Source organism: Lynx rufus, unplaced genomic scaffold (assembly GCF_022079265.1).
Source record: "Lynx rufus isolate CCGP_SWC_20201006 ecotype Redwood Valley unplaced genomic scaffold, mLynRuf1.p SCAF_3, whole genome shotgun sequence".
Lineage (NCBI taxonomy): Eukaryota > Metazoa > Chordata > Mammalia > Carnivora > Felidae > Lynx > Lynx rufus.
The window spans coordinates 59,563,572-59,575,660 of NW_025814845.1; the positions used below are offsets into that span (position 1 = coordinate 59,563,572).

Genomic DNA, 12,089 nt, shown 5'->3' on the forward strand with positions numbered 1-12,089 from the left:
TGGAGTGAGTTTTGAACCACTGCTCTTAATCATTATACTCACAGAGGCACAGAGCCTGGTCTAGGCATTTACAGAGGTGTGGCCGCTCAGTACAGTTTGCTCCGTTCGTTCATGGTTGCCAGCCAGGTTTCACTTCCCAGGACTCTTATCAGCTCTCTGTGTTTCAGTCCAATGCTAACAACTAATGAGGAAGAAAGGGAATAACTTGTAGAAAGTTTCTTGTGTGTTTTCCCACATCATTGATGGATGGAGATGAAGTGGCAAAATGTGAAGGGGGGAATTAATGCAGAGTTAGCTGCCCAGCAAAGGCCCAGCTGCTGTCAGAACCTAGGCCGTGGGGGAGGGGCGGCAGGGGCTGAGTACCTTGGCCACAGAGTGGGGAGGGAAGGCAGGGCCACCAGGCCAGGTTTGCCACCTGTGGGCCCAGAAGAGGATTGCTTTGTCCAAACTGGGCCCACACTGGGTCTTAATGGAGATTTCAGTTGAGGTGATATGAGGTGTGCCTGGGCATGATTAGGGGCTGCCGTTCCTTGGTCTTCTGCTGTCTCTGTTTTTGGCATTTAAATTAAAATACCTCCTGCAAGCGCAGGGTAACTGCCCACCAGAAGGAGGTGTTGCTGGGTAGGTCCAGCAGGGCTCTTGAAGGCCTGGCCAAGCTGGGTGCAGCCTCTTGCTCTGGCCTCGCTCACTTCAGGGACTTCAGGATGATGGCAGATGTTGTCCAGGCCTTTTGACTTGTAGAGGATATGCTTTATTCACACATCTTCCATGTCCCATTTGGTTCCATTTCTTCTGGCCTAAGGTTTCCGTTTTGTTTTGATTTGTTTTGTTTTGTTTTGTTTTGTTTTGTTTTGTTTTTACATCTCACTATATTTATTTTTTTTATTGAGGTATAATTAACATACAGTATTATATTCGTTTCAGATGTACAACACAGTGATTCAGTAATTCTGTACCTTCCTCAGTGGTCACTGTCTGTCACCAAACAACATTATTACAATATCATTGATTATATTGCCCATGCTGTACTTGTCATCTCCATGACTTACTTATTGTATAACTGGAAGTCTGTACCTCTTAATCCTCTTTACCTATTACACCCATTCCCCTGATCCACCTCCCCTCTGGCAACCACCAGTTTGTTCTTTATATTTAAGGGTCTGGTTTTTGTTTGCTTGTTTGTTGCTTTGTTCGTTTATTATTTATTTTTTTTTTTAGATTCCACATATAAATGAAACCATATGGTATTTGTCTTTCTCTGCTCAACTTATTTCACTTAGCATAATATCCTCTGGGTCTATCCATGTTGTCACAAATAGCAATATCTCATTCTTTTTTTTATAAGCTGAGCAATATTCCATTGTGTATACATGCCACATTTTCTTTATCCACCCATTTATTGATGGGTGCTCAGGTTCCTTCCATATCTTGACTATTATAAATAATGCTGCAATAAACATAAGGTACACATATCTTTTCAAACTAATATTTTTATTTTCTTTAGGTAAATATTCAGTAGTAGAATTGCTAGATTATATGGTATTTCTATTTTTAATTTTTTGAAGAATCTCCATACCGTTCTCCACAGTGATCACACCAATTTACATTCTCACCAAAAGTGCATGAGGGTTCTCTTTTCTCCACGTCCTCACCACTGCTTATTATTTCTTGTCTTTTTGATATTAGCCATTTTGAAAAGCATAAGGTGATATCTCATTGTGATTTTGATTTGTATTTCCCTGATGATTAGTAATATTGAGCATCTTTTCATCTGTATGTCTGTATGTCTTCTTTGGAAAAATATCTATTCAGGTCCTCTGCCTTATCAGCTATTTCATTTGCAAATATTTTCTCCCGTTCAGTAGGTTACCTTGCCATTTTGTTGATTTCCTTTGCTGTGCAGAAGTTTTTTATTTTGATGCAGTCCAAATAGTTTATTTTTGCTTTTGTTTCCCTTGCCTGAGGAGACATATCTAGAAAGAAGAACAAAGCTGGAGGTATCGTAATCCCAGATTTCAAGATATACTACAAGTGTCTAGTAATTGAAACAGTTTGGTACTGGCACAAAGATAGACCCATAGATCAGTGGAACAGGGTAGAGATCACAGAAATAAACTCACCCTTCTGTGGTCAGAATCTGTGACAAAGGAGGCAAGAATATGCAATGGGGAAAAGATAGTCTCTTCAATAAACGGTGTTGGGAAAACTGGGCAGCTACATGCAAAAGAATGAAAGTGGACCACTTTTCACACCATGCATATAAATAAACTCAAAATGGATTAAAGGCCTAAATGTGAGCTCTGAAACCATAAAACTCCTGGAAGAGACCACAGGCAGTTTCTCTGACATTGGCAGTAGCAACATTTTATAGATGTCTCAGACTTTCCCTCTGAGGCATTTCCAGCATCCCCGGCACTTCTTGAGCCTGGGACCACACTGAAGGGGTGCAGTGAGGGGACCCTGCACGAAGGGCACCACAATTAAGGGGAAGCAAAAGCTGCTGCTGATTTGAGTGGTTTCCCAAAATTTCATCTTCAAAGCCATCATTCCCAGATGCTCTTGGATTTTTTTCCATGTGAATTTTGGGTGAGCTGGGAGGAATATAAGTATATTCCCAAAGCAGAGGATTTCTTTGTGGGTGTACAGTGAGGTCCATCCTTCCTTTGAGCACCCGGTATCCACTCTTTGTCCTCCAAGCTGCTCTTGTGTTTATAAAGCACAGAGTAATCTCTAAAGCCAAGGCTAGTAAGGGGCAGCCATCACCTGAATATATCGTACAGCAGGAAGCAAAACCAGGAGCTGGACAAACACAGTAAGAGGCTGTACGAAAGCCTTGGAAGTACGTCGGAGCCAGTAAAGCTGAGTGTATTTCTGGTGGTGTCCTTGACCTGCCTCAATTTAGAGTTGTGTCTTTGTTGTCCTGTGGCAGAATCTGTGTATCTGTCTGTCTACCCACCTACCCACATGTCAGCTTGCTTTCTCCTGTGCCCATCTTACCACCTGCCGCCCTGTGGTCTTCAGCCCAACCAGAGCAGCATGCATTCTCTGGACCCAGGTCCCCCTCCCTCAGACCTTGGCCCCTTCCGGCTGGCATCTGAAGATGCCAGAAGAGGGAAGAGGATGTAGGACACAATAGGGACTGGACTGATCCTGTTCCTGACTCTTTTCTCCTGAGACTCCTTTGTACTTTACCCCAACAGTCCCTGTCCAAACTGCCCATTCCTTATCTCAGAGTGCCCCCTTCCCCTGACTCTTGTCAGGTCACAAAAAGGGTTTAATTACCACTATTCTCTCAAGAGATCACAAAGTTTTCAGGTTCGTGAGACCCATTTGTTTTGGGGAACATGCAGACCTCTGTGCAATGGAGTGCAGTGGATAGAGTTCCTGTCTGAGCTTGATGGCCTGGGTGCAAATCCCAGGTCTGTTACTCTTCACTGTTTGACCTGGACAGATTACTAAACACTTGTCTCCAAGTTTCTTCGTCTATGAAGTGGGAGGTAGATAGTAATACCCACCTTATTGGGTGTGTAAGGATTAGTGAATTCTTGTGTGTAAATTGCTTCGTACCACTGGTGATGTGTTATTCTCCAGGATACCCTTCACTAGGTAGTTCCAGAAGATTGTAACAGAGAGAGAATTACACTGTGTGAATTACCAGAATGAAGTCTGAACTGAAGTACCTGTTCTCATTCTCCTTTCCCTTGAAAAGGGAGATCTATTCATTATCATAAACAAAAAACAGAGATTCCCCCCAAATTTTGTAGCAGGGAGAGGTCATCTTCTGCCTTCAGCAGTTCTGATCTAAATACTGGTAATGAAGAGTTTATTAGATGCTAACAAGCAAAATCAAATCCATGAATTAGTTCTGTCAATACATTTCTATATCTCCGTGGCTATATATCTTAAATCTCAAGTCTAAATATTGCTATTAGTATTAGCCAATGTCAACATTGGCCCAAAATGTTTTTGTTTCATAAGTGAAAGCTAAATATACCTCTGGAAACTCAAAGTGCTTGATTGTTCATTAACAGGTTAGTGTGGACACCCTTGAGGGTAGGAGAACTTATTTTTAATCAACCAATAAAAGTGTTGATTATAGAAGTATAAGCAATCCTATTGAAGACATTTTCTGACTGTTTGACTCCATGCATGCTTGCTCCTACCATCTGAATGTCCTTTTTCTCCTTCTGAAAGGACCAGTGTGGATGCTGGGAGGCAGCTCTGCATGGTCCCCGGGGTTATCCACAGGTTATCCACTCTAATTTGGAGTCAGCACTTAGGATGAATTCAGCCCACGAGTAGAGATGGATATTCTGCAGACTCGCATTACTGTAACGGGTTCTGTTCTAGGGAGACTGCAAGGGAGAACTAGAAACCGCACCTTATCAAATATCAGCACTTGTCTCTCTGTGTAGGTGTAGGTATGGGGGTGTGTTTTCTTAAGTTGTGTTACCAAAAGCAATTTTTCTGCCAATATATTTGTTCTGACTTAGAGGTAAAGCTGAATCTAGCATTCAATTTAAAATATTGGGCTCAACGTTCTGTAGAGAGTCAGGAGGAGGATGGGATTTAAGATAAAAATAAAACTCTTCCCTGCTCTACTTTCAATTGATAATATAACTTGAAAAGCAGCAATTTTCTGTAATATGTTTAGATATACTATTGTCTCTAGATGGTTCACTGAGTCTGTTTTCTGAATTGGGGGCTGGAGGGAGGTGAGTGGGGAAGGGTAATATTTGCTAAGCCCTGATGGTATATCGAATGCTTTACTCACTTTGCCCTCACTGAATCCCCATAATCCTATCTCTAGAAGGTAAATGCTGGTGTAGCTGCATCTTACACAGAGAACACGGAAGCATAGGGTCTGTGCCCATCCCAAGATCAGTCAGTAAGTTGCTGTGGCCAGAATCCAAACCCTGGTGTGTGTGGCTCCAGTGCCTTTGCACTCTCTCCCTACACTACTGCTTTCATTTTTTAAAATTCTAACTCTCATCTTGGTGTCTACTTGTTTGCTGATCTGGAAAATACCAGCCAGTCCAACCCAGGCTTTCCCTGTGTGAATAGAGATAGGATACACTTAGCCAGTAAGACATCCCTGTAGTGCCAAATTGTGTTTATTGACTCATCTCTGGCTCTTGATGTGCTTGTCTTTCTGATCACTGCATAACTCAAAAGAAGATGGTGTGCCATTTTATGTGTCCTTTGATATGGTAAGTGGCAGCCTTACCTGTTTTTTGGAAGCAATGAGTAGAAATTATATGAGCTGAAATTTCCTATTCAACTTCACAACACTGTCCTTGGTTTGGCTTTTGAATAGTCTTCAGGAGACGTACGAAGCAAAAAGAAATGAATTTCTGGGAGAACTTCAGAAGAAAGAAGAAGAAATGAGGCAAATGTTTGTTATGAGAGTGAAGGAGAAAGAAGCTGAACTCAAAGAGGCAGAGAAAGAGGTAAGCCATCTGTCCTCCTTCAAGTGAGAGAAAAATAAGTAAGATGTGTTATTAATACTTCACATTATATAGAACTTCATGCTCTCCTAAGTACTTTCTACATATATTTTATCACATGAGCAGCTACCATGGTAAGAGAAGCAGGTCATGTATTACTCCCATTTTACAGATGATAAAACTGAGAGCCATAAAGCTTAAATGAGTTATGCAGTCACAAAGCTAGTAAGTAGCAGAGCTGAAACCAAAACTAGACCTTAGGTCTTCAGGCGTGGTCTCGTGTTCTCTGTAGCTCAATATCTCCTTAATTTATAAGTCTTGCAACATAAGAGTTGGGATTCTGGGACTGTTATTACTATTATTGTCTTAGTCTATGAGCCAACTCAGTGAGCTAAACAGTGGATGGGCCCTTGGGCACAACCTGATGGGTAACGGACTCCATATGCCCTATCTGTATATGCATCTTCTTCCTTTGTGGGCATGCTCTCCCTGCTCCAGCATCCTTTGACTCCTCTCATTGCCCGTGACCAGGCCAGATTAACTGCCTCCTAGAAGGTCATATGGGTTTCTGCATAACACTTACCTCATACGGAGAGCGTGAGAGGGGGAGGGAGGGAGAGTAATCTGTTTGTCTCTGATGGCAGATAATGAGTATCTCAAGTGCATGACCTATAGCTATATTCATTTCCAAATTGTCTAAATAATTTCTTCATCATTCTCTTTTCATTTATCTTTATAAAGGCCACTGAAATTTAGAGGTTATTTAAATAGCTAAGCACTCAGTATAGTTTTGCTACAGAGAAAGGAAAGTTGAGCCTTATTTGTTGTTGATTATAAATACCAAGTGGATGCTGGATGGAAATCTAGAATTATCTAGTAAGAGTTATTTCCTTCATTCTTTCTTCCCTTCCTCCCTCCCTCCCTCCCTTCCTTCCTGCTTTTGTTTCTGCCTTGTGATAATTTTCTGAATTTGGTTTGTCAAGAAATTTGCCAGAAATCTCCCAACATATTCTTATTATTTGAACACCATACATCATCTGTGGTCACTGTGTATGTCTCTAAGTAAGTGTATATTATACATTTTGAAAAAGGACCAGAAATAAAGAACTACCATTACCACTTGGGTAATTTCTGTTAGGAGCATGGATAATTTTTATTTTCTTCCTTATGCTTTTTACAATGAATATGTATTTTATTATCAGTAAAAATGAACAGAATTCCCTTTAGTGAGTGCCACAGGCTCCAAATCTCAAAGGCTCATAGGGCTCCAAGGGGTGATCTTTGCCCTCTCAGCCTGGCTCCTCCAGGAGTGCCAGACGGTGCTTCCCTCGTGGGATTAAAGCATGCGCAGGAACACGAGGCATGTTTGGGGTATGAACAGATGCAGAAGATCTTCGGCTGTAACTTTCCCCTTCCCTCACCAAACTTGGCCTCCTCTTTTCCTCTCCAGCTCCATGAGAAGTTTGACCTCCTAAAGCGGACACACCAAGAAGAGAAGAAGAAAGTGGAAGACAAGAAGAAGGAGCTGGAGGAGGAGGTGAACAACTTCCAGAAGAAGAAGGCAGCGGCTCAGCTCCTGCAGTCCCAGGCACAGCAGTCTGGGGCCCAGCAAACCAAGAAAGACAAGGATAAGAAAAAGTAAGCGGGTGTCCCCCCCATGCATCGGGGCCCTCTAACCATTGATTCCTCTTGCATGTTTCTACTTTTTCCCATTTACAGACTGGAAACTGGTCTGTTACCAGAAAGATAAATGCAAGTCTTTTCTCTACAGTGCAGGGAAGATGATACAGGTTTTTAAAGTATTTGTAAAGGGTACAGAAATATTAATTTATAAAACTTGACCACATGACCAAGCAATCAGGGCTGGAGGAACCTGCTGTCTCCGGTGGCATCTTCTGCACCAACACTAGGACTCTTGAGAAGACAGTCCATATCTCTTCACTACTCCCTGGAGACAATCCTCATGACTCTTGATAAAGGGCATCCTAAAATGATGATTGTTAAAATTTTTCTATCCTGTGTTGTGAGGCTTGATAAGCCGGTCACCGAAAGCCTTGTTTCCGAAATGGAAGATCGGGACGAACCGCTAGTGGCCACAAGTTTTCCCTTAAATTCAATAAGATGGTGAATTGTTTTATTGTGGAAATGGGATCAAAATACCCTTCCAGTTAAGACACCCTCACCAACCCTCAAAACACACCTATCTCCATACAAGAAAAAAAAAAATTTTTTTTTTAAATATGGCTTTGATTTAATGTGCCAAAGGGTCAGATTCTGCTCTTAAAGTAGTCACTTCCTGTAATACTCCAATAGTGGCTGCCTGAATCCAGTGGGAGACTTGGGTCTGCCTTGAAATTCTCTCATGATTTGAAGCTCTACATCAAAGCACCTTAACGACTAGAGAGTGCGGTTTTATGACAATCGCTACTGGATTGACAATAAGCACAGTGGTCAGTACAGTACCTTCTAGGAAATCTTTTGTGGCGGCTGGATGGCGAACCCACAGATACTGCCCTGCTTGGTCTAACACACGGTGCTCCTAGGGCAGCGATAAGGCAGCCCCGAATGTGTTTCAGGATTCTTGCTCTTTATCCTTAGATGCCGAGATTCTAGGGGAAAAGCGGACAATTAAGTAAACGATAAAAATGTTGGTACTTGGGTAGGCAAAGAATTAAATTTTAACAAATAGAGCAGATAGGATTGAATCTGCGCAGTAATTGAGACCTATCATGGGGGACTGGGCACAGTGGTGGTGTCCTTAGTCTTGGTGAGCATGCAGACTCACCCCTGAGGGACCTCATTACACTGCCTGTGGCAGAAAGCACAATAGACTTCTACAGTGATACACGGAGAGAGTTTTAAATTATGCCTTTGACTTTCCAAGCTCTGAGACAGCAGAAAATGTGTCAAGAGAGCAAAGAAATAAGCATGTTTTCTAAGCAATAGAAAGTAGCTGGTGTAGATGTGGTGTGATTTCTATGGGGTTGGTGCAGACCCAAGTGTTCAAGGCCTCCCAAGGGCTGAAACTTTACTTATGCTGGATTAATTCTGGGAGTAACAATTGCCTAGATTCTAATCCAGTTCAAGAAAGTGCCTTGTGCTGTGCTTGTTGGGAGAGTATCAATCACTCATGGTGACGTTCCCCATGCAGAGATTCAGAGATGAAATGAAAGTCATTTGGCACTATCTATACACTTGTTGATCCTAACTAACCCAAGATAAAAATGAGAGAGAGAGAGAGAGAGAGAGAGAGTGTGTGTGTGTGTGTGTGTGTGTGTGTGTGTGTGTGTAAATGACCACATCCATAGGCATGGATGAAACAAAAAAGCTGCTGACTCACAGCTTAGGAAACCCAAAGTCAAGTTTTTCTTACCTTTAAGCACTAATGTGCATAAAGGTACATGTTTCAGAACTAAAAATGTTTTTAAAAGACCAGCAGTGTTCCAAGGATATTTCACGTACGCTGGATGTGCCTTTAAGCAATACTAGTTCCAAGACCGGATCCGTACTGTGCCTCCATTAAAAAAAGGTCTCTCCAGTAATAGACTTCCCAGCGTAGGGAGGTTTTTCCTTGCCCTTTTGATCATTTTAGGTTATTTTCACCCCAGCCTTGGGCCTTAGTTGTGTATAATGCTTTTCAAGTTTACATGAAGTACGTGCAAATTCTATTTTAGCCTTATTTATACATTCTTGTGTATCATTAATAGAATTAGACTTCATTTGGTGTGCAGTAGTGACCAGGTTTTGTACCTGACGATGGCACATATGTGTTGGCAGGTTCTTAACCTTTTCTACAACTTTCCCATTTGAGCACAGAAAGCAACTGCAAGTTGGAGGCCTGAAGTATAAAAGTTAACCACCCCTCTCCCGCCCCCGTCACCCCTTCCAGCCAGGGGAGAGTTCTGGTTAGAGAGGACCACAGAAAGACAGTCACCAGGGTAACCAGAGCAGCTCTTTGAAAATAAATGGGAGACTCCTGTCTCCTCGTGTAGCTGGAAGAGATGCTGGAGTCACCATACATGCCACTTAGGGGCTGGCTCTGTTTCAGGGAGACAATTTTTACGAAAGAGACGCTTATTTATTCACCTGGTATGCTTCCACCTCGGAAATTAGTTTTTCTAATAGTTTTAAATTCTGTTTTTTCTATTCTAATGACACGCTCCCTTTATAACGTAGGTAAGGTTTTATGCTTCTACTTGAGCTGTAGTGGCATGAGAGCATATAACCTTCCCTAAGATTACGGACAAAGTAGAGCTAACCCTGGCACTGCCTTTAGCCGGACCCCACCTCCTGCCCTTTCTGGCCACCAAGGCACTTCCCTTGTTTGCGGCTATGCCGCAGTGGTGCGAGTACCCGAGGGTAAGTTGTTCAGTGGACAGCATTCTTTTCTAAAACTTTGCACAATTGCCAGTGGGCGTTGGTGGTGACGTTTCATCCATCCCAAAAGGAAGTTTTAAAATCCATCATTTTAAAACTGTACCTGGCATCTGATAACCATGGTTTATACAGTCATCCACTCATCTTAAAAAAAAAAAAAAAAACTTTTTTTTTTTTTTTTTTTTTTTTAATTCTTGCTAAGGAATGAAGTTGCATGTTTCAGACTTGCCTAAAATTAGATGTGCGGATCTCGGGTTTGGTTTTGCGTTGTACCTAAACGCGGGGGAAGGCTCCTGGCACCTGCTGTAGCTGTAGCCACACGATGCTCATCCTGTTTTCCCTTTCCAAGTAGATTAATAGCATGACCACTCACTGTATCCCAGTCCCCAAGTTCATCTTTTGAAGACATTATTGTAGATTTATTCTCTGACTCCAGCCGCTCAGTAATGGGAAGGTGTTGCTCCTATTCAGTACCGATGTGATGACCAAACCTAATAGATTGTGATTTATGTTATTTGAGAAAATGAAAATCAAATAGCAAATCCTTCCACTGTCACATGTAGTGGTTTCAAGAAGTCACTCGTAAATTACATGCAAACGGAAACTAACCATGTGTTAATTCAGTATTAAAATTTTGCTTTTGCTTGTCGTGTAGAATAGCTTACTCAAATTTGTGGTTTTAATTTCTGTCGATTCCATAATCATTGCATGAGCATTCACCATCACCGAATGCTGGTGCTGGCACTCCTAATTTTCCTTTCTTTTTTATTATTATTTCTAACTTTTTTGTTTTGTTTTTTAACTTGCAGTGCAAGCTTCACATAAAGCCTGGCAAGCCAAGGATGGTCCCGCATTCACCTGCTTTTGCAGTAATATTGTATCTCTGCCATCTGTGTCCTTTTGTTTTATTTTATTTTTTTACCCTTCCCCAGACACCAATAACTATTAACTCATTTTGCTGAATGTTGTTGGGTAGTGGAAAATGATAGAACAAGAGAATAACACCACCAAAAGCTCTGTGCAGCTGGACTTTGTTTCTGGAAAGTAAATGATTTGCCTTTTATGCCTGTTCAGAGCGGCAGCAGGAAGCATGCCTGTTGCTTGTATGTTGCTTTGGACCGAGGGACGGAGGGTCAATGGCTCCATGTACGTCTGTCAGGAGAACTTCTCATCGTCTCAGCAGCTGAACCATAACCCTGAATAGCCATGACAACAACTTGGCTTTTCTTGATTTCTCATCTCCATGGTGGCAGAAGCCCTGAACTCACTCTGCCTCTTCTCCACACGTGCCCCAACCAGGGTAGCTTTGTATGTAGGTAGAACGGTGGGTCAGCTTTTTAGGACCTATGCATTTGCATGGATATTCATTATTATAATTTTATTTGACCCATGTTGTGGGTCTCTTCACACTGTCCCCTCATACGTCTTTCAAAATATGTCTGAACCCCTATCTCAAATCCTGGACAAGTTGGACTGTAATGAGAGAACTGCTGATGGTCTCTTTTATCAGCACAACCTGATCCTCTCACAGTTAGTGATCTCCAAGGTCAGGTCGTATAACATTGCCTAGTAGAAGAATCCTCTACTAAGGATGATGGGTTTCCCACAACCTCCCTTCCACTTACAATGAGCACTCTTTCACGCTCTCCGTGGTCAATGACCGATTCTAGGATATCTGTACTTCTAATAATACTTTTCAATCATGAGGAGAAAATTTTCAGAAATGCTTCAAATAGAAAATGTGTTATAAACTGTATATCATCTGCAGCACAAATTATGAGGGGATCTCATCAACTTAAGGTAGAAATGGGAAGGGGAGCACGCCTGGGTGGCTCAGTCAGTCAAGCATCCAACTTTGGCTCAGGTCACAGTCTCACGGTTCATGAGTTCAAGCCCCGCATCGGGCTCTCTGCTGTCACCACAGTCTGCTTCAGATCCTCTCTCAGTGCCCTTCTCTCTCTGCCCCTCCCCCTGTTTACACACACACTCTCTTTCTTCCTTTCTCAAAAAAAAAAATAAATAAAACATTAAGAAGGAAATGGGAAGGAACTTGACACAAAGCCATGAGTGAAGAAGGTAGAAATTCAACTGCACATCTAGCTTCTGTGCATGGTCTCCTTTCCATATTTGGCGATAAAGGGAAGGAGAACTAGAGCAGCTGGTCCTTCATATCCAGTTGTCTTGAAGGAGTTTCTTCATTTTGTCCTCACCATGACTAGCTCCACCTGCTCTCTGTGTCCCAGCCCATCACCCTGTCATTGAGAA

The 12,089-nt window shown here is 42.1% G+C and overlaps 1 protein-coding gene across 1 annotated transcript in view; it reads left to right on the forward strand.

Moving 5' to 3' along the window:
• SEPTIN11 (septin 11) overlaps window positions 1-11,717 on the forward strand; it is an 83,537-nt gene extending 71,820 nt beyond the window's left edge. The window contains exons 8-10 of the mRNA XM_047091914.1: window positions 5,318-5,450; window positions 6,898-7,085; window positions 10,634-11,717. Coding sequence (XP_046947870.1) covers window positions 5,318-5,450; window positions 6,898-7,085; window positions 10,634-10,649 — 337 coding nt within the window. The 3' untranslated portion in view covers window positions 10,650-11,717. The remainder of the gene's footprint in view (window positions 1-5,317; window positions 5,451-6,897; window positions 7,086-10,633) is intronic.
• Window positions 11,718-12,089: the final 372 nt, after the last annotated feature.